The following is a 21392-nucleotide window of genomic DNA, read 5'->3' on the forward strand; positions in this document are numbered from 1 at the left end:
TGCCAGTAACAACTGTTCAAAGAATTCAACTTTGAATTCTCAACTCCATATGACTGATCAGCTAGATAAATTTAACTTTTCACAGTTCATGAATATTTGTGTGGTCCCCAGGTCCTTCAGTATTCCTAGTGCCACACTCAGCCCTCTGTCCTCATATTTATCTTCAAAAAGGTATGTCTTTAACATGAATAAGGGTCTGAAGAATTTCCCTTAATCTCATGGCTGGCCTACGTGAAGTATTCCTGTGGAGTAGTTTATTCTTCCTTTGACAGACAAGGAATTCAAATGCTAATTAACTTGTCCAAAGTCACACAGGGAGTGAAGGAACAAAGAGGTCTCCTGACTCCACAGTCTACACACAGAATCATGGCCCAGAAACAGCAGGCTCTAGAGCCCCGTCCTTTCCTCTCTAGGATCCCCTCTAAATGCCCACTTCACCTATGGACAGGTTAGTGTTACTTGCAGTTACTGACATAAGCTTCATAATATTTATGCGAAATTACATATGAATACAAATGCCAGCATCATGAAATAGTAACAGGCTAACTTAACAACTTGCAAGTAAAGTAAAAGCAAGTGTCAAGTTTGAAACATCCCAGATTATAAAACAATACTTAACAAATTTAAAAACTTTAAGCCATGCAAAATATGGTCTCTGATCACAATGCAATCAATGTCACAAAGATAACTGGAAAATCTCCAAATATTTGGAAATTAATACTTTCAAAATAGTCCATGAGTCAAAGAGGAAGCTTCAAGGAAAATTAGGAAATACTTTGTAACTGAATGAAAACAAAACTATAACATTAAAATGTGTGAGATGCAGCTATATAAGTACTTAGAGGGAAGCTTATAGTAATAAAAATTCTTTTGGAAAACAAAAATGATCCTGAATCAAAAACCAAAGCTTCTGCCTTGAGAAAATAGAAAAAGAGTGTGATGGTGCACACCTATAATCCCTAGTGACTTGGGAGGCTGAAGCAGGAGGATCTCAAGTTTAAGGCCAGTCTCAGAAATTTTATCAAGACCCTGTCTCAAATAAAAAAGGACTGGGAATGTAGCTCAGTGGTACAGTGCCCCTAGGTTAAATCTCCAGTACCACCAAAAACAAAAACGAAACAAAACAAAACAAAAAAATTTCAAAGCAAGTAAAAAGAGGAAAAAGAATCAATGTAATTGAAAATAGGGAAAAAAATCTATGAAACCCAAAGTTGTTTTTTTGAGATCATTATGTCATTTTTTATATTTTGAGATAGGATCTTGATATGCTGTCCAGGTTGGTCTTCTGGACTCATGGATCCTCCTGCCTCAGCCTCCCAAGTGCTGATACTACAAGAACAAAGAAGTCTCCTGACTTGACTTTTATGTTTTTATTGATAAACCTCTAGCCAAACTAAAAACAGAGAAAACAGAAATTATAAACATGAGGAATAAAAGGGGATTATTCCCACAGAATCCCAAGATACTAAAAAGAATAATGAAGGAATCATAAAAATAAATCTACACACACAAATTCAACAGCTTAGGCAAAATGACCCAAGTCTTTGAAGGTCATAAACAATCAAAATTCACTAAAGAAGAAGTAGATAATAGTCCTATTTCTTATTTTATTTTATCTTTTTGATACCAGGGATTGAACCCTGTGGTGTTTGACTATTGAGCAACATTCCCAACCCCTTTTTATATGTTATTAGAGGCAGGGTTTCACTAAGTTGCTTAGAGCTTCGCTAAGTTGCTGAGACTGGCTTTGAATTCATGATCCTCCTGCATCAGCCTCCTGAGATGCTGGGATTATAGGCATGCACCATCGTGCCCTGCTGAATAGTCCTATTTCTATTAAGTAAAATGAATTTATTGTTAAAAATCTTGTCAAAAAAGAAAACCCCAGGCCCAGATGGCCCCATTAAGTTGTAAAAGCTGGACATAATAGAAAAAGGGCCTTTCCTTTCCTTCAACACATCAATTAACACATGTTTGATTTGTGATATAATCTTTTTTAATATTTATTTTTTAGTTGTAATTGGACACAATACCTTTATTTATTTATTTTTATGTAGTGCTGAGGATCGAACCCAGGGCCCTGCACATGCTAGGCGAGCACTCTACCTTTAAAGAAATTTAGTAGTATTTCACCTTCAAAAACCATAACACTTCTGTAAAAATGTTACAAACCTTTCCCAAATTATTAGCTTTTAAAAAATGATGCACAGAAATGTGTCATGTGGAATCAGGACAGAGAGCCAAAATGCATGCCTTTCTAGAACACAGAAAGCTGCCATTGCTTAGGGCTACTGTTCTAATTAATGTGTATAAGTCAATGAATTGATAGACTAGTAGTTGTATACAGCTAGATGTATAATTTATATCATATTTTTATTTTATTTTTTGGTACTGGGAGTTGAACCCAAAGGTGCTTTACCACTAAGCTACACCTCCAACCCTTTTTTTTTTTACTTTGAAATAGGGTCTTCCTGAGTTGCTGAGGGTATCCCTAAAATGCTGAGGCTGGCCTCAAACTTGGAACCCTCGCTGCCTCAGCCTCCTGAGTAGCTGGAACTACAGGCATGGACCACCATGCTCAGCCATATACCACGTTATAAGTTGAAGAAAAAGTCATCTTTTGTAATGGAGTTATGCTCTTTTTCCTTGTTTAATTCCCCAACTTGTCACAAAGTAGGATGCATAGTAGCTTTAATTGTGATTGTGGCTCCCTAACAGAGACATCTGCTAACTAATGCTGATAGGGCTTCCTGATGAAATGCATAGTAATAAAGGAGCACAATTTTGACCCCGAAAGAAAATTAGACATAACAGCATCTCACAAGGCTGCTCAGGAGCAGCCCAGAACTGAAGGCATCTGCACTGTCAGCAGAATGTTCACAGAAGCCAGTTGGGTATGTATTTACCCATGTTTTTGCAAAACGTTCAAGTCATTTGGCTCAGAACGCCTGAGTGTATATAGTATGTCACTCTACTCCATTTCAGTTTCTTGGATGTTTTCATTAGCTGTTGGCACAGTTACTGCCCCGATCTTGAACTACAAGTACTGCAATCTTTTACATTCTCAGTATGAGTAGAGCTTTTTGATCTACAAAGCTAATGGAAATTTGCTTTGTGTGGCCGCTGTGTGTGAATACACCCAGAACCTAGTAAATATCCATGGTCATTTCAGTATTTGCATTTAGGAGGACCAAACAAATGAATACATATATTGAGAGTAAATGGAGCCAGGATTCTTGCTTTTAGAGGAGACTGAAGAGGCAATTCCACAGGTGTCAGTATTGAGAACCCACAAGAAACTTGCTCATACCTTCTGGACCTCATTGGACCAGCTGACAGATTGCCATTACATACACCCAGCTTACAGTTTGGGACATAGGTTCACAATAAGAAGCTCAGCCTGTATGGTTTTTCTTTTCTTTTTTTCCTGTGTGGTTTCTTGATGCCTGCAATTGAGTGTTTAGAAGCAAACCAGCAGGCGTTTCTCAAGCAAAGTCATCAGGGTGTGAATATGGTCCCACCCCCTAGAAGCTGGTGCTCAATTCTTTAGTGATATTGGCTAGAGGGTTCATACAGCGGTGGTACTTGCTGCAGAAATACCAAGCATCATTGGATCTGCTGGGTTATCAGGTGTCACTGGAAGAACAACTTGCCCTGCAGATTGGACTGACTGCCAAACATTCCCTTCTTGTTGTCCTTACTCAAAACAGGAAGCATCTATGGCTTATTTGGCAAAAGAGTCAAACAAAGTAACAACTGAAGTATGTGTACATTAGCTCCCAAATCCAAAAGGGTCTACAGTTTTGTTTTATTTGGGTAGCAGAGATTGAACCCAGGGGTGCTTAACCACTGAGCCATATTCCTAGCCCTTTTTTATATTTTATTTAGAGACAGGGTCTCCCTGAGTTGCTTAGGGCTTTGCTAAGTTGCTGAGGCTGACTTTGAACTTGCGATCCCCCTACCTCAGCCTCCCAAGCTGCTGGGATTACAGGCATGCGCCAAGCACCACTGTTCTTTGGAGGCAATTATCCATACACACCCCATACCATTAGCTCTCCAGAAATGTTGCTGAGGTGATGAGGCCCTGAAATTTGATGGTGATTCTTTCCCACCCTCTGATTCATATGCTCATTAATAAGGCATCTAAAGTATTTGCTGTTTCCTGTTCATCAGATTCACTCAGCATATCAATGTAGTGGGCCAGTGAGATGCATGGACTGTCAAGATGGTCTCCTTGGACTCCATTAGAATGCAGGTGGGTCCTTGGACTCAGGCAAGGCTGTAAAGTTGTGCCATTGGTCTGACAAGTAAAATCAAACTCTTTCAGTTTGTTCTTACAAACTGATATGGAGAAAATAAAAATGTCTGTCGCCAATAGCTACAGACCAGGTATCAGCAGCTGTAGAGCTGCTCCCGCTAACACATGCTCATAGGAAATGGCAGCTGTTAATGGAGTCATGCTCTGATTAGGTTTAAGATGACCCTTCATTTCTAAGGTCAACTTGCTGCCTTCATAGGTCAAACTGGAGAGTTAAATGGGGGTGAGTGGTATCATCACCCCTACTTCTTCCGAATCTTTGATGGTGTCTTTCCTCTCCACAATTCCCCTTAGTCATGCAGTGGTTTTGGTTTATTATCTTGGTAAGCAAAAGAAGTTCTGGGGGCTTCTTCTCGGTCCTTCCTGTCATAATGATGGTTATTAATGACTCAGAAAGACAACATGGGGAATCTCTCAGTGACAAAATATGTCAACTCTAATTGTAAGAACTGGAAGAAATAACCACAGGGTGTGTTCACAAATGTGCTGAGCATACTGTGAGTTGAACTTGAGCTAAAACTCAATCTATTACTTGAACACTCAAAGCCCCCCTATTGGCTAGGTAGGCCACAGCAGCATTTAGATTCAACAACTGAGAGTCAGTATTCAGGAATCCTCGTATTTCCTTCCCCATTGCAGTCATCCTTGCATATGGCTACAGTTTCCCTTGGGGGATTGCTTGTAGTAAGATTCATAATTTATACTTGTGGTGATGCTTCAGAATCCTTCTTCAAGGGAAGGATTCAACAGGGGATTCCGGGTCTGGAAACATATTGCATATCTGAAACTTGAACGAGACAGGGTGATTCTCCATTGTGGCAACTCATTATGATCTTGGCCTTGAGCTCTAGTCTTCCTATCATACAGACCTTGCTTGGCATCCTCATGAAGGGAGTATCTCTTGGCCCTCTCAGGGAATGAAGCTGGGGAGAGATGGGGTAGTATGAAGGTCACACAAGATAAGTTGACTCTAACACTCCTATCTCCCTAATCCTCCTCCACACAACACTGGAGGAAGTTTTGGCATCTCAACTTCACAAAATATAGGCCACTGCTGAGTTTAAGTTTTAGTTAACCACTCAACTAGAGCACCATGTCCAGCTACATGCTAACACAGTAACTCCAGAATATATTCTTGCAAAATTATTTATTTATATTCAAAGATTTGGCCATGCTCAAGTTGTTTGTTACCTCTTAAAGTCCACTTCCATACATACTTCCCAGGCTTCTGCCTATACTGATTAGCAAAATCTTGTAATTCTTTTGGTGTGCGAGCTATTTCTTCTTCACACTTTGTGCTTGCTTTGCTGGAGCATGAGATCCTAGTGATGGGTTCACTAGTAGAAAAGCAGGTCAGATGGCACTCAGTTGTGTGAATCTTGAGAATGGAAACTGCTCAACATGTTATTACAATGTTTTCATGCAAGACTAGTTTCCTCAGACACAGGGAGGGAAGCTGTGTCTCACAGGCAAGGGAGGCCGGCCCAGAGTCACTAAGAAATTAGGTTTTTCAGTTCATCTGAGACTAGATATTCCCTTAGTCAGCTAAGCTGCTATAACAAAATACCAGTCTGGGAAGTTCAAGATCAAGGTGCCAGAAAATAGATTTCATTCTGAGGCCTCTTCTCTTAGATACTCGGCCGCTACCTTCTTGCTCTGTATTCTCATGACCTGTTCTTTGTGAGCATGCAGAGTGAGCAAGCTCTGGTCTCCTCCTCTTCTAATAAGTACATAACTTACATTATGGTGCTGTGTCCTCATAACATCATAAACCAATCACCTCCCAAAGGCTCCGTCCCCAAATGCCATCACATGGGGGCGGTTAGAGATTCAACATAAATTTACCAGGAACATAAACATTCTGTCCATAACATCCCCATTCCTATTTTCTTTCCCAGTCAATGCCTTAACTTTAACATGAGACGTGGAGAGGCTACGAATTCAATTGATTTTATAATTCCACAACCACACAAATATTTTTGATTTTCAGATAACTCAGCCCTACAAGATACAAGACTGTGTTAGGGTTGTGATGAAAGTTCACTTTTCCCCTATGATGTGAGCTGGACATTTTATTTTTTTAATTTTTGCGGTAGTGGTGATTGAACCCAGGGCCTTGTGCATGCTAGACAAGCGCTACTCCTGAGCTATGCCACCAGCCCTGAGCTGAATATTTAAAGAACTAAATTTGTACTTAGTGTTCCAGAGTACTCAGAAGTACCCATTCTGCTCCAAAGTCATTCTGATCATGATTACCTATAGCAACCACTTGACCTCTCAGCTGTATGTGATAATCTTATTCATGATGATCTTATGCATCACCACGCATTTCCAGCATCTCATTTCCTGGGAGTGGGGAGCTCAGTCCTGCACCATTCTATTTCATCTTTGAAAATTTGTTTTCTGAACTACCCAGACAGGTTTCTAGTAAGTAAAGGGAAAACACACCAGTTGCATATACAGATAGAATTTAATATATTTTTAAAGATAGTAATTAAAGTTGTTGACTAGGTTACCAAAAATTTAAAACAAGAACTCGTAGGGATCAGAGTAGTAGTAAATACAGAGAGTAATTTCCACCCCTAGAGCTGAGAGAACCATATTTGAACATATGAGAGGTGAAATTATTAAAACTTAAATGCTGCATGTACCAATATATAATAATGAATCCCATCATTATATACAACTATATTGTACCAATTAAAAAATGTGGTAAAAAAATTAAAAACTTAAATGCTTCCAGAAAGGGCCCCTTGGAGTCGAAACCCATACCTGTGGAAGACCAGCTGTCCAACTAGTATTGATGTCTCTCAGGGAATACAATGAGGCTGATTCTCCAAGTGTTGATATACCACAAATTGGATTCAGCTGCTGTAGAAAAGAACTGCCTCTGCTGGGGTCAAGTGTTGATGGGAGACACTTATAGAAACTGCAAGCTAACAGGAAGCCCCCAGAAAGTTCCATGAACAAACAGGAAGGAGCAATCCTTTCTTTGCTTTTCAAGCTTCCAGTCTTCCTTTAGCGCCCCCTAATGTGACAGCTAGCAAGGCTGAAATAGGGTTTGTAGAGTCTCGAACACAACGTGAAAATAGAGGGATGGGTTTGGAGAAGGGACAAGAGACAAAAGCTTACCACACCCCATATCATTAGGTCCCCAGAAATGTTGCTGAGGTGATGAGGCCCTGATGTCTGTTAGTTAAAAAAAAAAAAAAGCAAACAAGAATATATTGCCTTGGAAAGAATAGAGGTAGAATGAAGGCTTTTAAAAGCCAGGTATTGGCCAGGCGCAGTGGCACACACCTGTAATCCCAGCAACTTGGGAGGCTGAGGCAGGAGGATCCCAAGTTAAAAAAAAAAAAAAAAAAAGCATTGACATTTCAATTTGATAAACCAGGAAACAGCAAAGCACTTAAAAGTTCTGTTAGGAAAACATTTTGCAGTGATAGAAATGAGCCCTGAGCCTGAACCTCACATATGCTAAGAGCTCTACTACTTTACTACATCCACAGCACTTTCCCCTCTCTTTTTTCGATGTTACTTTTCTTTACATCCGCTCCTTTGAATACCTGGACCACCGTGAGCTACTCCTAACAGAATGCAGCAGAAGTGAGGTTGTACGATTTTTCATACTAGGTTATACAACGGAATGCGAAAACAAGTTAATACAATTTTCACCTGGTATTTTCAGGGCGCTCACCTTTGAAACACAGCAACCTTGCTTGAGAAAGCAGAGCCAGGACAGGGATGTAACAATACAACACTCACCTTGCTCACAAACAGAAGGGTGTCAAAATCTCTGTACTCAAATAATATTGTAATGCAAAAACTTTTTTTTTTTTTTTTTTTTTTTGAGTGCTGGGGATAGAACCCAGAGCTTTGGGCATGCTAAGCACACACTGAGCTACACACCCTACCCCCTGGTCTCTGAGAAGCAGTATTTTTTTTTTTTTAATCAAAATTCATGTCTAAAGAACTTCATAATAAAAAAAATTAAAAATAATCTAGCTAGGGATGAAGGTACACACCTGTATGGCTACTAGGAGGCTGAGGCAGGAAGATTGCAAGTTCAAGGCCAGTCTTGGTCACTTAAGGAGACCATCAGTAACTTGGCAAGACCCTGTCACACAACCACAAGAATGGAAAGTTATATTCCACATATGTATGTCAAAATACATTCTACTGTCATATATAAGGGGAAAAAAGGACCCTGTCTCAAAAAAATAAAAAAGGACTGGGCATATAGCTCAGTACTAAAGTACCCCTATGTTCAATATTCAGTACCAAATAAATGAATAAACTAATATAATTAATTTTTAAAAAGGGTTGAGGATGTAGCTCAGTGGTAAAACACTTGTCTAGTATGAGGCAGGCCCTGGATTCCATCCCCAGCACTGTGAAAAAACAAATAACAACAAAAACAAAACAGAATTCAACCTGCAGTTGTATGAATCTTGTAATTAGCCTCACTCTATTCTAGTTGTTAAATCTCATTTTAAAATTTTAACTTTGTTCATCATGTATTTTGCATTAATTTTGATTTTTATGTAACATTACTTAATGTGATTACTGTAGGACATTGACTAGTATTCATTGTGACTAGTATTTTATTTTATATTTTGGTCCCAGGAATTGAACCCAGGTATACTTAACCACTGAGCCACATCCCCAGCCCTTTTTTTTTGTATTTTATTTAGAGACAGGGCCTTGCTGAGTTGCTTAGGGCCTCTCTAAATTGCTGAGGCTGGCTTTGAACTCAGGATCCTCCTGCTTCTGTCTCCCAAATTGCTGGGATTACAGGCATGTGCCACCTAGGACTAGTATTTTAAACCCCTAAAATTTGTCTACCCAGAACCTCAGAATGTGACTTTATTTGGAAATAGGGTTTTTGCAGATGTAACTAGTTAAGATGAGGTCACATTGGATTAAAGTTGGCCCTAAACCCAATGACTGATTTTCTTATGAAAAGAGGGACATCTAGAGACTCAAGAACACACAAGAAAGAAGGCCACGTAAAGACAGGCAAAGATTTGAATTATGCTACCCCATTCTAAGGACTGCCAGGAAACACCAGAACCTGGGAAGAGGGAAAGGAGAATCCTTCCTGGAAGACAGCACGGCTCTGCAAACATCTTGATTTCAAACTTCCTGTCTCCAGAACTGTAAGAGAATAAATTTCTGTTGTTTTAAGCCACCCTACTGTGGTACTTTTGCAGGGCAGTCTGAGGAAACAGACATGATTCTTGAGGTTATTTTCATACTCCTTTAAACACTGCATCTGAAGAGAGGGCCTCACTCCCCCTCATCCTAGTCTTGTTCCTCGCCAGCAGACCTCTTTGTGGGGATGAGAGGAAGTGGAGTAGAGCAGCAGGAATTCACGAAAACCCAACTCAGTGGAAATACTAACAAAGTCAGCTTGCTTTAGGAAAAGTAGATTTCTTAAACACAGTCACTTGCTTTTAATTTTTTTATTACAATTAAAATTACACAAAGGCAAATCAATTCGTTTCAATCAAAATAACTCATGTTTACATCATATTTATAAAACAAACTATACAATAAAATATATAAAAGTTTTCACATTTTGTACTTTAATCATCGTCTTCTTCTTCTTCATCACTGATCACATACTTCTTATGCTTTTTATTTGCTTTATCATCATCTTCTGCTTTTCTCTTTCCAGAAGGTTCACCCTCCTAAATAGATAAAATTTTTAAAAATCTAAAATTCAACAGAGAACATTTCTAGGAAAGGTTTATCAAAAATAGCTCTGAGCTAAATGACCCTCTGATAACTCAAAGTAACTTTTTGTTTGTTTTCCTGGTGCTGGGGATTGAACCCCGGGGCACTTTGCATTGAGCTATACCCCCAGCTCTTTTTAAAAAAATTTTCAAACAGCATCTCGCAGTTGCTAAGGCTGGCCTCAAACTTGCAATCCTCCTGCATCATCCTCCTAAACAGCTGTGATTACAGGCACGTGCTACCATACCCTGCTCAAAATAACTTACAGTAAAAACATTCAACAGATGAATGAAACCACTAGTCAAGGTGATGGCCAGTTTTCAAATCTATTAGAGGCATTGTAAAATGACAACTCTGCAAGACTCATTACAAACTATAAAATTCAACTCATGCCCCTGCAGATATTAGGAGAGAGCTATGCAACCAAAATTTATCTCTTACAGAGAAATTAGTGCACAACAGAGTCTGTCCTGGGAAGGATCAGGGTTCTCCCAAGGAAGTTTTGCCTGTATGACCATTTCTTGTCCTAAAATATATTCACCCTTATCAGGTAATCGGTCAAAATTTTTTCTCCGCTTCTTCAGCATTTAGCTTTTTTTTTTTCATTATCTAAAACTCATTATTTTAAAGACTATTAATTTTTAAAATAATAATTTCTTGGTTTGGATATATTAAAAGTATAAAAGTATTTAAGAAAATATTTGAAGGTGTCAAAATGCCTTCTACTGTCAAGTATAACTAAAAAGAATAATTAAAATTTCTTGAAGAAATTAAATGTCTTCTATATGCACATTTCCTCTGTTTAAAATAATTCTGTACAATGTCCTAACAGAAAGAATTCAGAGAATTGTCTATAACACAATTTTTACAAATAGAATTTGAACATATCATCATTTAAATATCAAATACTCATTACAGGAGTTGACACTAACATGACACTATCCTCCTCGCCAAAAATTAAATGGATCAACAAATGGTTTGAAGGTTAAGGTTGGGGAAGGCCTGACATCTTGCTGTGACCACAGAGTGCTTCTACATGTACGATGTAATCTGGTGCACCCACTTTTTTCCTGATTGTCCCAGCGGCTGGCCCTCTGAGGGACGAGATAGCATCTCACACTTGTTTCCTGACTTGTTATCACAAATGCATTCCCACAGACCTAGAGTACCACAGGAGGGCTCAAAAAGAAAGTTATGAGCCTACAGTAAGGAGTCTACTTTCATCCCAGTGTGCAGTAGTACAGTGACCCCAACAGCAATTGTCTTCCATTGTTGCCCATGCCCAGAACATGAACTAGAATAATATGAAGAGGCAGTAGCAGAGGTTGGGAGGTCCAGGCAGAAGTAAAGTCTTTGTATTTAGAGAAGGGAAGAAAGAAGACCAAGAGAATATTTGGGTGGTGAAGGTAGAGGTCCATTTGCATGAGGCATTTTTGAGTTAGGCATTTTGCAACTGCCCAGCCCAGAAGGTCTTTTTTTAAGCAAAGAAAAATCTCATTTCTGAGAATACTAGGAATAAACCGAGTTCCATAGTACTTCTGAATTTTCATTAACAGTTTCTGCTTGCCAGGCAACAAATAGCATCTGCTTAGATGAGGACTTCCATTTGCCAACAGTTCAACACACTGCAAATGTATAATTAAGATGTCACCTCATCTAATTTAAAACCAATATGGTGCAGATTAATTTAACAAATTTTTTACTAGTTATTGTTCACAGTATGGCACTGAATTTCAGTGAATTGTATATATATCTGTGCTCCTGGTCTGTGAGCTCCTCATGCCCAGGAGGTGGCTCCTGAGTACAAGCCAACTCTTATGATTAAGTAAATGTGAGCTTACCTCATCACTGGTGAGTTTCTTTGCTTTGAGTAATCTTTGAGCCTTATCTTCTTCTGATCCCTCATCACTGTCTGAGGAATAGATTCTGGCTCTTTCCTCTGAAAGCAAAGGAATTAGACTGAGTGACTTTCAATGATAGTGATCTATTCAATCTCAGTTTTTCCTTCTTATCAGAATTGTACATTTTCCCCAGAGGAAGTAAATAATTTTGAATTGCTGATTTAAAGATAAAGCTCTAAATATATTGAAATGAAATAGACTTACTCTCTCCAAATATAACCCTTCCCTTCTTCCAACTCCTTGCCTAGCTAAGGACTGCCCAAAAACTGAGTGTTACTTGTCTGTTGTGTTTTAATCTCTGAGGAACTGAATATTAAACATCTCTATCCCTAAATATATCTTCAACGTTTAGTTGTTTTTATTTTTGTGTGGCGTAATTTTAAAATTAATTTTTCCTGTGGAAAATTAGCAATGGCAAAAATGGAAAGATCTCTGTACTATTGTCCCAAGACAAATAATAGGTAGGTAAGGCTTAGCAGGTCACTAGACAAAAGTAGTCACTGAAAAATGAGAAAAAGTTTTGTAGGACAGCCAGAAAAAGGAAAATTTGGGTGTTTTTATAATTTTTTTACTCAACAGGAAAAACCACCTGGGGCACACTGTGATTCCCAAGGTGTGTCAAAGGGAATCAAGAGAGCATTAGAACTTCATTTTATGGACAAGATACTTAATATCAAAGAAGGGCAGTCAAATGCTCAAGGCTGATGAGGTGAAACAACAAATGGTAGCTTTAGGTAACATTTATCATTCAACCCTCAAAACACCCTCATGTTGCAAACACTATTATTAACAGGTTGTGTTTTTTCCAAGTGAGACCACAGATGTTAAGGGAAATAATAGGATCTTCTAAAAGTGATTCAATAAAAAGTGATTTTATGACTTTTGCTAGTAAATGGATGGATCTGGAGACTATTATGTTAAGTGAAATAAGCCAATCTCAAAAAACCAAAGATCGAATGTTCTCTTTGATTTGTGGATGCTAACGCACAATAAAAAGTGTGGAGAGTAGAAGTTCAGTGGAATACAGAAATGGAAATGAAAGGAAGGGAGGAAGGATGGGAATAGAAAAGACAGTAGAATGAATCTGACATAACTTCTCTGTGTTCATATATGAATACATGACCAGTGAAACTCCACATCATGTACAACCACAAGAATGGGAAGTTATAATCCATGTATGTAAAATATGTCAAATTACATTCTACTGTCATGTATATCTAAAAATAACAAATAAAAAATTTTTTTTAAAAGGTGGTTGGTTGGTAGGTGATCGCAGGTGTGATTCGGCCCCCTGTGGGGAAAAGGAGGCGGGTTTGAGCATGGCAGAAGGGGACACCTTGGTATCAGTGGATTACACAATTTTGGGGAAGGTGCAAGGGGTGTTTTTCCGCAAGTACACTCAGGGTGAGGGTAAAAAGTTAGGATTGGTAGGCTGGGTCCAGAACACTGACTTAAAAGACTCATCTCCAACGTGCGTTGCATGCAGGAATAGCTTGAGACAAAAGGAAGTCCCAAATCGCAAACTGACAGAGCAAATTTCAGCAATGAGAAAGTCATTTTGAAGCTGGCTTACTTGGAGTTCCAAATTGTGAAATAATGGCCTGAATTTAAATTTTCCAAGAAAAAGTCAGTTTTGGTTTTTATTATAATATAGAACTATTCTGTGTTCAATATTAGAATTAGTTCTTTTTGTATCAAATATTTGTAATTGCATGTTACATGTGTGATGGAACACAGCTTTACACTTTATAACCATGTTAAAAAAAAAAAAAAAAAAGGTGGTTGAGTTGAAAGCAGAGTAAGCAGGGTCAGGAGTTCAGCCCAAGCCTTGAGTTTGCTTTATAGCATCTCATCTTTCCACCAGTTGTGGGGGAATCTCTGGGTAAGAACCAAGAAGGTCTGTTGTTATTATTATTATATTTTTTACTATGAGGTCTTTCATTATTTACTAAATGAGGTCTATGTCTTAAAAGACTCATCTCAAATAAATAAATATGATCAGATTAAATTATTTATAGAATCTATATGTCAATGACACACAGGCACAATGATTTCCTTTTCTAAGAATCAAAATAATTATGCTTAGGTTACATAGCAACAAGTCATTGTATGATAATAAAGACACACTATAGAGGAAAAGTTTCATTAGACAAATTCTCATTATATTCCTCATGTAAACCTGGTGAAACAATAACCCTATGGGATTTATTCCACTGACCATAATAAGTAATTCTCTTCTAGGTATTTCTTCTTCCTTGAAAAATATAATTTGATTTTCAATGAAATGTTAGACAAGTGAAGAAAGACTTAAGTTAGGAGTCACCATCTTTGAAAAGTACTTAATTGCAAATACTTTATGTATCCTATTAAGTCTGTGGTAAGACTGATCACATTATGATAGTTAGGAAGCTTAATGAGGATGATTCACTGAAAAGAGACCCTGTTATATCAGTGCTTTGTCATATTTGCCATCTCTTATTTCTCTTTTCACCTCTATATTTCTGTATTATTGTTCTTCTCTCACAGAAATATAGACTATCAAAAATGTTATTCACATTCAGTCTGTTATATGAATTTACACTAGAATTATTTTCTAAAACACATATTATGTTGTCGTTAATATTGTTCATTATTCCCACTGCCTGAAGACCAACGCCTGAATATGACACCCTACAAACCCCACTGAAATGTATCTCCTTCTGAACATAGCATGCTGTTCCATGTCTATGTCTTTAGTTTTAAGTCTTTATTCTCGTTCTACTTTCCCAAGAAGATTTTAGAAGTCACATGGCCTTGGTTTAAGAATTGGCCAATTACCAATTATGTGTCTTTCGTCAAGTTACTCAACCTCTCGAAGTTTGTTTCCTCAATAACAAGAACAATAAAAGGAAATAGGTCAGGCTAGGGATGTGGCTCAGTGGAAGAGCACTTGCCTAGCATACACACAGCCCTTAGTTCTGCTCCCAGCATCACACAGGCATACACACACAAACACACACACACAGGCCCACAGTATTTAGAGATCAAATAGGACAGCAAGTATTGAGCTTGCCTGGGGTTCAGTATGTGCTGAAAAACATTACCCATTATGAATTATTAACACTTGTCAAAGGAAGGAATCTACAAAGGACAGCTCAGAAAAAAGTAAAAGAGGAAGAATAAAAGAAAACATCAAGCATTTTTTCATTCCCAATTTTCTGTCATGATTCTCTTGATTCCCAGTTAGTAATAAAACAAAGATAAGAAAAGTTCTAACATAACTGGCAAATCTTCAATCTAGAAAGCAGAAGTTCAAGGGATAAAACTGAAAATGGAAGCAACATCAGTTTCTATCTACCCTTCCAGGCTCACCTGAAAGAATTCTGTAATGATGAGACCAGAAACCTTAAAAAGGACCACTTGTTAACACTGGTTCTTTAAAAATAAAATGTCCAGGGGCCAAAGGTATTACTCAGTAATAGACTACGTGCTGGGTTTAATCTCCAGCACCAGAAGAAAAAAATGTCCAGTGACATGGCATTCAGATCATGTACAATTCAAACAATTGGAACCTTGACATTAAATTCTGCCCCAGACTCACCTCGAATGCCCCCTTTGTATCGGTTTTTAATGGCAGCCAAACTGATGGACTCCTCGCCTTCCTCTTCCTCATCATATCGATCAGGTTCTAGGTAACTAGCACTCAGTCCCCGCTGGTGCTGTTTCTCTCTCATTCGACGCTGTTGAGACTCCCTACGAATGGAAGCTCTCAAACGTTCTTCTTCTTTCTGTGAAGAAGCAAATAAACTATTTGCTATGTGTGAAGGTGTCCCCCAGGTTGCATGTGCTAATCGCCAAAGTCATATGTTAAAGTTCTTTGAGAGGTAAGATATGGGGGAAGTGACTGGGTCAGGAAGCTGTGTCGTCCAGAAAGGATTAATTTATGCATTAACAGATTAATGGATGGTCATGGGAGTGACTTTGTTATAAAAAACAGCTGCTCCTTGCTCTGTCTCACCAACTGGTGCCCTTCACTATGTTATAATGCAACAAGAAAGCCCTCATGAAATGCTGGTGCCATGCTCTTGGACTTTCTAGCCACAAAGACTGTGAGCTAAATAAACATCTATTTTTAAAAATTACCCAGTCTATTGTATTCATTTATAGCAACAAAAACAAACTAAGACACCATTCAGTTTTTAAAAACAAACTATTTTCAGACCTACTTGAACCCACTTTTACTATAAAGAACCTGTAAATGCCTAGCAGGATAATGTCTTCAGATTACAGTACTCCACTCATCTCTGTTACCACTCACACAAGCGTAAACAGACAGGAGGGATCCCTCATACTAACCAGTTCACTCAGAACTGGCACAGGAGTAGTCTCAGGAACTACATTGTCCTCTCTGTTGTAATTCACAGTTCAAAGAGAAGCAACCAGCCTAAGAAACCCCTTCCATGCCTGGGACACCTAAATTGACTTCCTAGGGCAGTGGAGGTTGTCTCTGTCATCCTTGAGCTGCAGATACCTGACCCGCCCGGGCTCCACCAAAGTCCCAAGGTTCCCAGATATTTCTGTCACAACCCTCAATCCAGAGAGCTTTCCACAAATCCTGACAACAGAGTGAGGAGGTCCCAGTGGTGTGGGGGTTCCCAAGCCAGAAGGCAGAGCACCTTCATTTCCTCAGCTGCCTGGCATTCCACATCTTGAAGTTTACACAGAAAATGAGGATGAAAGGAAGTCTGGGGATATTCTGGCATTTCTTTGAAGACCTTCCTCATTCAATTGCTGCATATTATCACATATAACTCCAATTCTGTTGTTAGAAATTCTATGCAATAGAGTGTTTAACCCTTTTTGTTCCATTGTCCCAGATGTGGGACACCTATAAAAATTTAAATACAGTATATAATATTATTTTTATATTGTAATAACATTAACATAATAATTATAAGCTCTATAAATATAATATATAAGCTCTATATTATGATTCCCAAACTATTTTAATGTGTTGATTTAACTGAAATATTCACAGAATTGAAAATTTGGGACTTATGGGTTAAGTTAGCATGTGGCTGTACTGAGGTTAGAGTAAAAGTCACTGACAGTGGTATAAAGACTAAGAACAAACTAGTTGACTCCTTGTCTACATTTCCACAGGAGTTGAAGATGTGGAAGAGGCTGTGGGAATTCTCAGAGTGGTTCACAGCACTCTTCAAAATGCTAAGAATGAAATCCTTAGGTTCCTCCAGCTCCACTTGTCTGAATAGAAAAGGTGAGGAAATGGAGCAAGAAGCCAGACTTCTTAATGCTCCTTATGCACCTTTAGGTCAGGCACTGCTCCGGGTCTGGTTAGTTCATCTGCCTCCAGGAATAGGCTGGAGGGAAAAGCAGGAACAAGGGCCAAACTTTTCTTAAAGCTTACCAATGAGATTATAAGAAAGGTCCTGAGGCAACTAGATGCCTAGGCCTCAAGGTATTCCATTTCACTTAGGAATGTAATCAATCACGTGAGGCAAGCAGGACAACGACCAAGATTCAGTGAGGATTAGAGAAGATGGAGAGGAGACCATGAGAATGGACTGCTGCATTCAGCTTCTCAAAGCAAGCACTGCACGAGAAAACCTTGGTGTCAATACAAGCATATGTTCTGTCACTCAGTAAAAATGCACCAGAATTGAATCTTTGAAGATTATTAACAGTTGTGTCAAATCTGAAAATGTATCAGTAAAATGTTATTAAGTGACCTTATTTAAAAAAGAAAAAACTGGACTAGGGATGTAGCTCAGTGGAGGAATACTTACCTAGCAGAGCAGAGTGCCCTGGGTTCAATTCCTCGCACCAAGAAACAAACAAAAAAAGAAACAAATACACAACCTTTTCTTACTCTGCTAGATTCTACTTTTGGCACTCTCCCATTCAAACTCCTGGTCTATATTTCATACTAAGTCTCCAGCACTTGCACTGATTCCCCCCGCTCCCCACTGATTTTTTGACATGGATTCTAAACCAAACATAGATGATTTAATGATCTTTAAAACTATATGTGAAAGTTCACTAGTTTGTGGCTGAAATCTCAGGCCGCTGTGGGAAAGAATCTAGTCTCCTGTGTCTATTTTACCACTACTGTCACATCACTCACTGTTAACAATGCTTATGAAATTAATCAAGCTCCCTATTCATGTTGGTTGGAAGGGGAAAGGGTGGGCCAATAAGATGATGGACGGACATTTTGGGAAGTATCGTTCTTAGAATACCAAAAAAATCCAGGGAAAAGACTAGTAAATATACCTTAATCATTTCTGTGCGTTGGCATTCAGGATCACGACCAGCCATTGGTAAGATTCTAATCTTCTGTGTCTTTGAACATCTATCTGCAAGTGACAGTGTCATCTTTCTATGTGTGGCACTGTCCGTAGAGTGAGGTCTATCAGAAAATAACAAAAATGTCTCATTATTTATTAAATATATTTGTGAGCCAGTCATACCCATATCACAAAAACAAGAAGTCAATGATAATTTCCTATGCATCAGAAAAATAAGCAGGGACACCAAACTAAATATTTTATGTTAGGAACTGTGAACTTTATTTATTATATAGTTTACTAAGACATTTTTATCTCATGGGTAAAGTGAAAAACAGAGGCCTGGGGAAGACAAAAGGATTTGTATAGCATGATTACCTTCCAAAAGCACTAATGGATAGGCTTAGGCAACATTAATTAGATACTATGTACCAGGCACTATGCTTTGTGTTTCACACAATATTTGATTTAATTGCCACAGCTATCCTATAACATAATCATTACATTTTACATTTTATAGATTAGGGAACAAAAATTGTATAGGGTTACACAAGTGGAAAGGGAATTCAAATACTGGTCTATCTGATTCCAAAGTCTATCCTTTGACCATTAACAATTCTCAAATAGCTAAATCATAACCAACATTATTGTGTCCCCTCTAAAGATCAGCATTATCCAAGGAGAATGATCTGATTATAATCAGGAAAAGATAAACAACTCAAGTCAAAGGAAGGGTAGTGCCCTCACTAGCTGACCTGTGTATTCCAGTCTGCTTGGGGACACTTCTACAGTCACATTGGATGTAGCATCACAGGGCAATGAGAGGATCCCAGGCCCCATATTTGACAACTTAATGCCTTTCTGATTACATGCACACAAACTACCTGTAGTTATCAACTGGCCCACCAGATCAATTTTACTGAAAAAGGCACATGGACTAGCAAAGAAAAGCATGTTACACCTTTTGGCAGTTATAATAATCACCGGAATTAATAAATTGAATTTCTGATTTACAAAATAGTCTCTCGTAATTCTGGTTAATATAACCTGGTTTCCTAACAGTACTTTACAAAATAGGTTTTGGGCCTTCAGAACTGAAAATCAGTTCTTGGTCCTTGGTGAATTATACTGTAGGGTAACATTAGTGTTTCAGGCACTATAGAAACACCTATATTTTACTGCTTTTTACCATTAGCAAATAGTACATTGATAAAAACAGTTACCTGAAGGTGAGTTTTGTTTTAAAGACGGCTTGCCCCTGCAGACCAGTACCTTGTCTTATAAAAAGATGATTGTGGTCACCCTGCAGTGGGGCTTTGTACACATCAAACACTTCATTGCCTAAATGCAGGGACATGCTGAAGAGAAGAAACACTTCACATGTTAAAGTCACAAAGCTTTCATTATACACTTCACTAAAAATGTGATTCAGTTGCTGCTTTCTCTCTTTACACAATTCACAAAGAATGAAGAGAATAAAGAAGTTATATATGATTTTAAAAAAAATGGCTGACTACACAGGAGTAACACCTGCTGTGGTGTTTGCCCAGCCTCTACCATGTTCCCAGCAAAAGATAATTGGGCTGAGGGAGCAGTCTAACTTTTCCAAATAAGATGATTACATTTTTGGCATGCTCTTAATGTTTTCCACCAGTCTATATGACCTCCAACTACCTATTTATTTCTCTCAGGTTTTCTACGTAATCACAGGAAATAACTAATGGAAACTCAAGGTAGCCCTGAGTCGGGCACGGTGGTGCATGCCTAAAGACCCAGCTATTCTGAAGGCTGGGGTAGGAGGATGGCTTGAGTAGTCTAGAGGCTTAAGGCCAGCCTAGGCAACACAGTGAGACCCCTATCTCTTTAAAAAAGAGAGAGAGAGCCCCCCCATAAGATCCTACTCCATAACTTGCTCCTTCTTAGCCCATTCTGGGGATTTCAATAATCTTCAGGCATGTTGTGCTCACCTCCCATCTGACCACTTGACTATCCGAGCATTGCTTTCTTTAATTTCATTTCCTTCTTCATCTCGGCGTATCCTCCATCTTATGGTATTTTCTACCTGTTTTAAAATACATATGCCTTAGAAAACTATAGTTCAACTGCCTTCAAGCCTTTTTTCTCCTCAAGAGACTCATGATCTTAAAAGAAGCACACATAGGTAGTGACAGAGAAAGAAACAATGTTGAGACCATCTTACTTTAATCACCTAAAGTGGTATGTAAAACAAAAAAACAGGAAAAAAAATAAGCTTATCTGAATTTCTAAGTTCTCCATATCAGAAACAGAGGATCTGAGCAGATACAAATCTCCAGCAGCCCTGGAATAATTTAAGAGCAACAGTGAGAGCTGTGAGGGCAGGAGATAAAACTTGAGCCATCACGTCAAATTTAGAGCTAAGATCCTTATAAGTAAGTTGTCTCACAGAACTAAAAACTCTAGAAGTGAGACCAAAAAACTTGGCCAACTTGCCCAACAAATGGGGAAGCTCTGGCGGCTGGGGTGTGGCTCAGCGGTAGAGTGCTTGCCTCCCATGTGGGAGGCACTGGATTCGATTCTCAGCACATTAAAAAAGTAAATAAACTAAATAAAGATACTGTGTCCATGTATAACTAAAAAATATTTTTAAAAATTTGTGGGGAAGCTCCCAGCATTGCTAAAGCCAGATTACATGTATGTACCACTATATCTGCTACCAATTAACTCTTTTAAGACTGGTAAAATCTAAGAAAATCTAAGACTGGTAAAATCTAAGAAAATCAAAACCCCAGATTTGAATAGGTTGAGAGATGAATTTTGTATTACTGCATAGTGTTTCCCACCAGATAGATTCAGAAAATGAGAACCACTACTAATGAAATTAAAAATTCAGTGAGGCTGGACACAGTGGCATATGCCTATAATCCCCATGACTAGGGAGGTGGAAGAAGGAGGATGGGAAGTTCAGCCTCAGCAACTTAGAGAGATCCTATCTCAAAATAAAAAGTAAAAAAAAAAAAAAAAAAAAGGCTGGGGTCATGGTTCAGTGGGAAAGCCCCCTGTGGATTCAATCCCCAAACAAAAAACAACTCAGTGAGTCTTCCAGGAAAATACAGCACATTTAATTCATGAAATTTATTATTGATATATCCTAGAAACCCACTAAAA

General features: G+C 38.5%; 1 protein-coding gene and 1 pseudogene across 2 annotated transcripts in view; one reads left to right on the plus strand and one right to left on the minus strand.

Annotated features, from left to right (window-relative positions):
- Positions 1 to 9768: 9768 nt before the first annotated feature.
- Positions 9769 to 21392, minus strand: part of LOC124104586 (RNA polymerase-associated protein LEO1) — a 30075-nt gene continuing 18451 nt past the window's right edge. Inside the window, exons 7-12 of one of the 2 annotated variants that reach the window (XM_046461608.2) lie at positions 20213 to 20307; positions 19469 to 19603; positions 18232 to 18367; positions 15539 to 15725; positions 11899 to 11996; positions 9769 to 10011 (exon numbers count right to left, since the gene is read on the minus strand). In XM_046461608.2, the coding sequence (XP_046317564.1) occupies positions 9907 to 10011; positions 11899 to 11996; positions 15539 to 15725; positions 18232 to 18367; positions 19469 to 19603; positions 20213 to 20307 (756 nt within the window). In that variant the 3' untranslated portion in view covers positions 9769 to 9906. The remainder of the gene's footprint in view (positions 10012 to 11898; positions 11997 to 15538; positions 15726 to 18231; positions 18368 to 19468; positions 19604 to 20212; positions 20308 to 21392) is intronic. The other variant, XM_046461610.2, reaches the window with a different exon arrangement.
- On the plus strand, positions 10764 to 13555 carry LOC124104587 (acylphosphatase-1-like; annotated as a pseudogene).

The sequence above is a fragment of the Marmota monax genome, unplaced genomic scaffold (assembly GCF_021218885.2).
Source record: "Marmota monax isolate L192 unplaced genomic scaffold, Marmota_monax_Labrador192_F-V1.1 WCK01_AAM20220418_F8-fsc00001, whole genome shotgun sequence".
In the NCBI taxonomy this organism is placed as follows: domain Eukaryota; kingdom Metazoa; phylum Chordata; class Mammalia; order Rodentia; family Sciuridae; genus Marmota; species Marmota monax.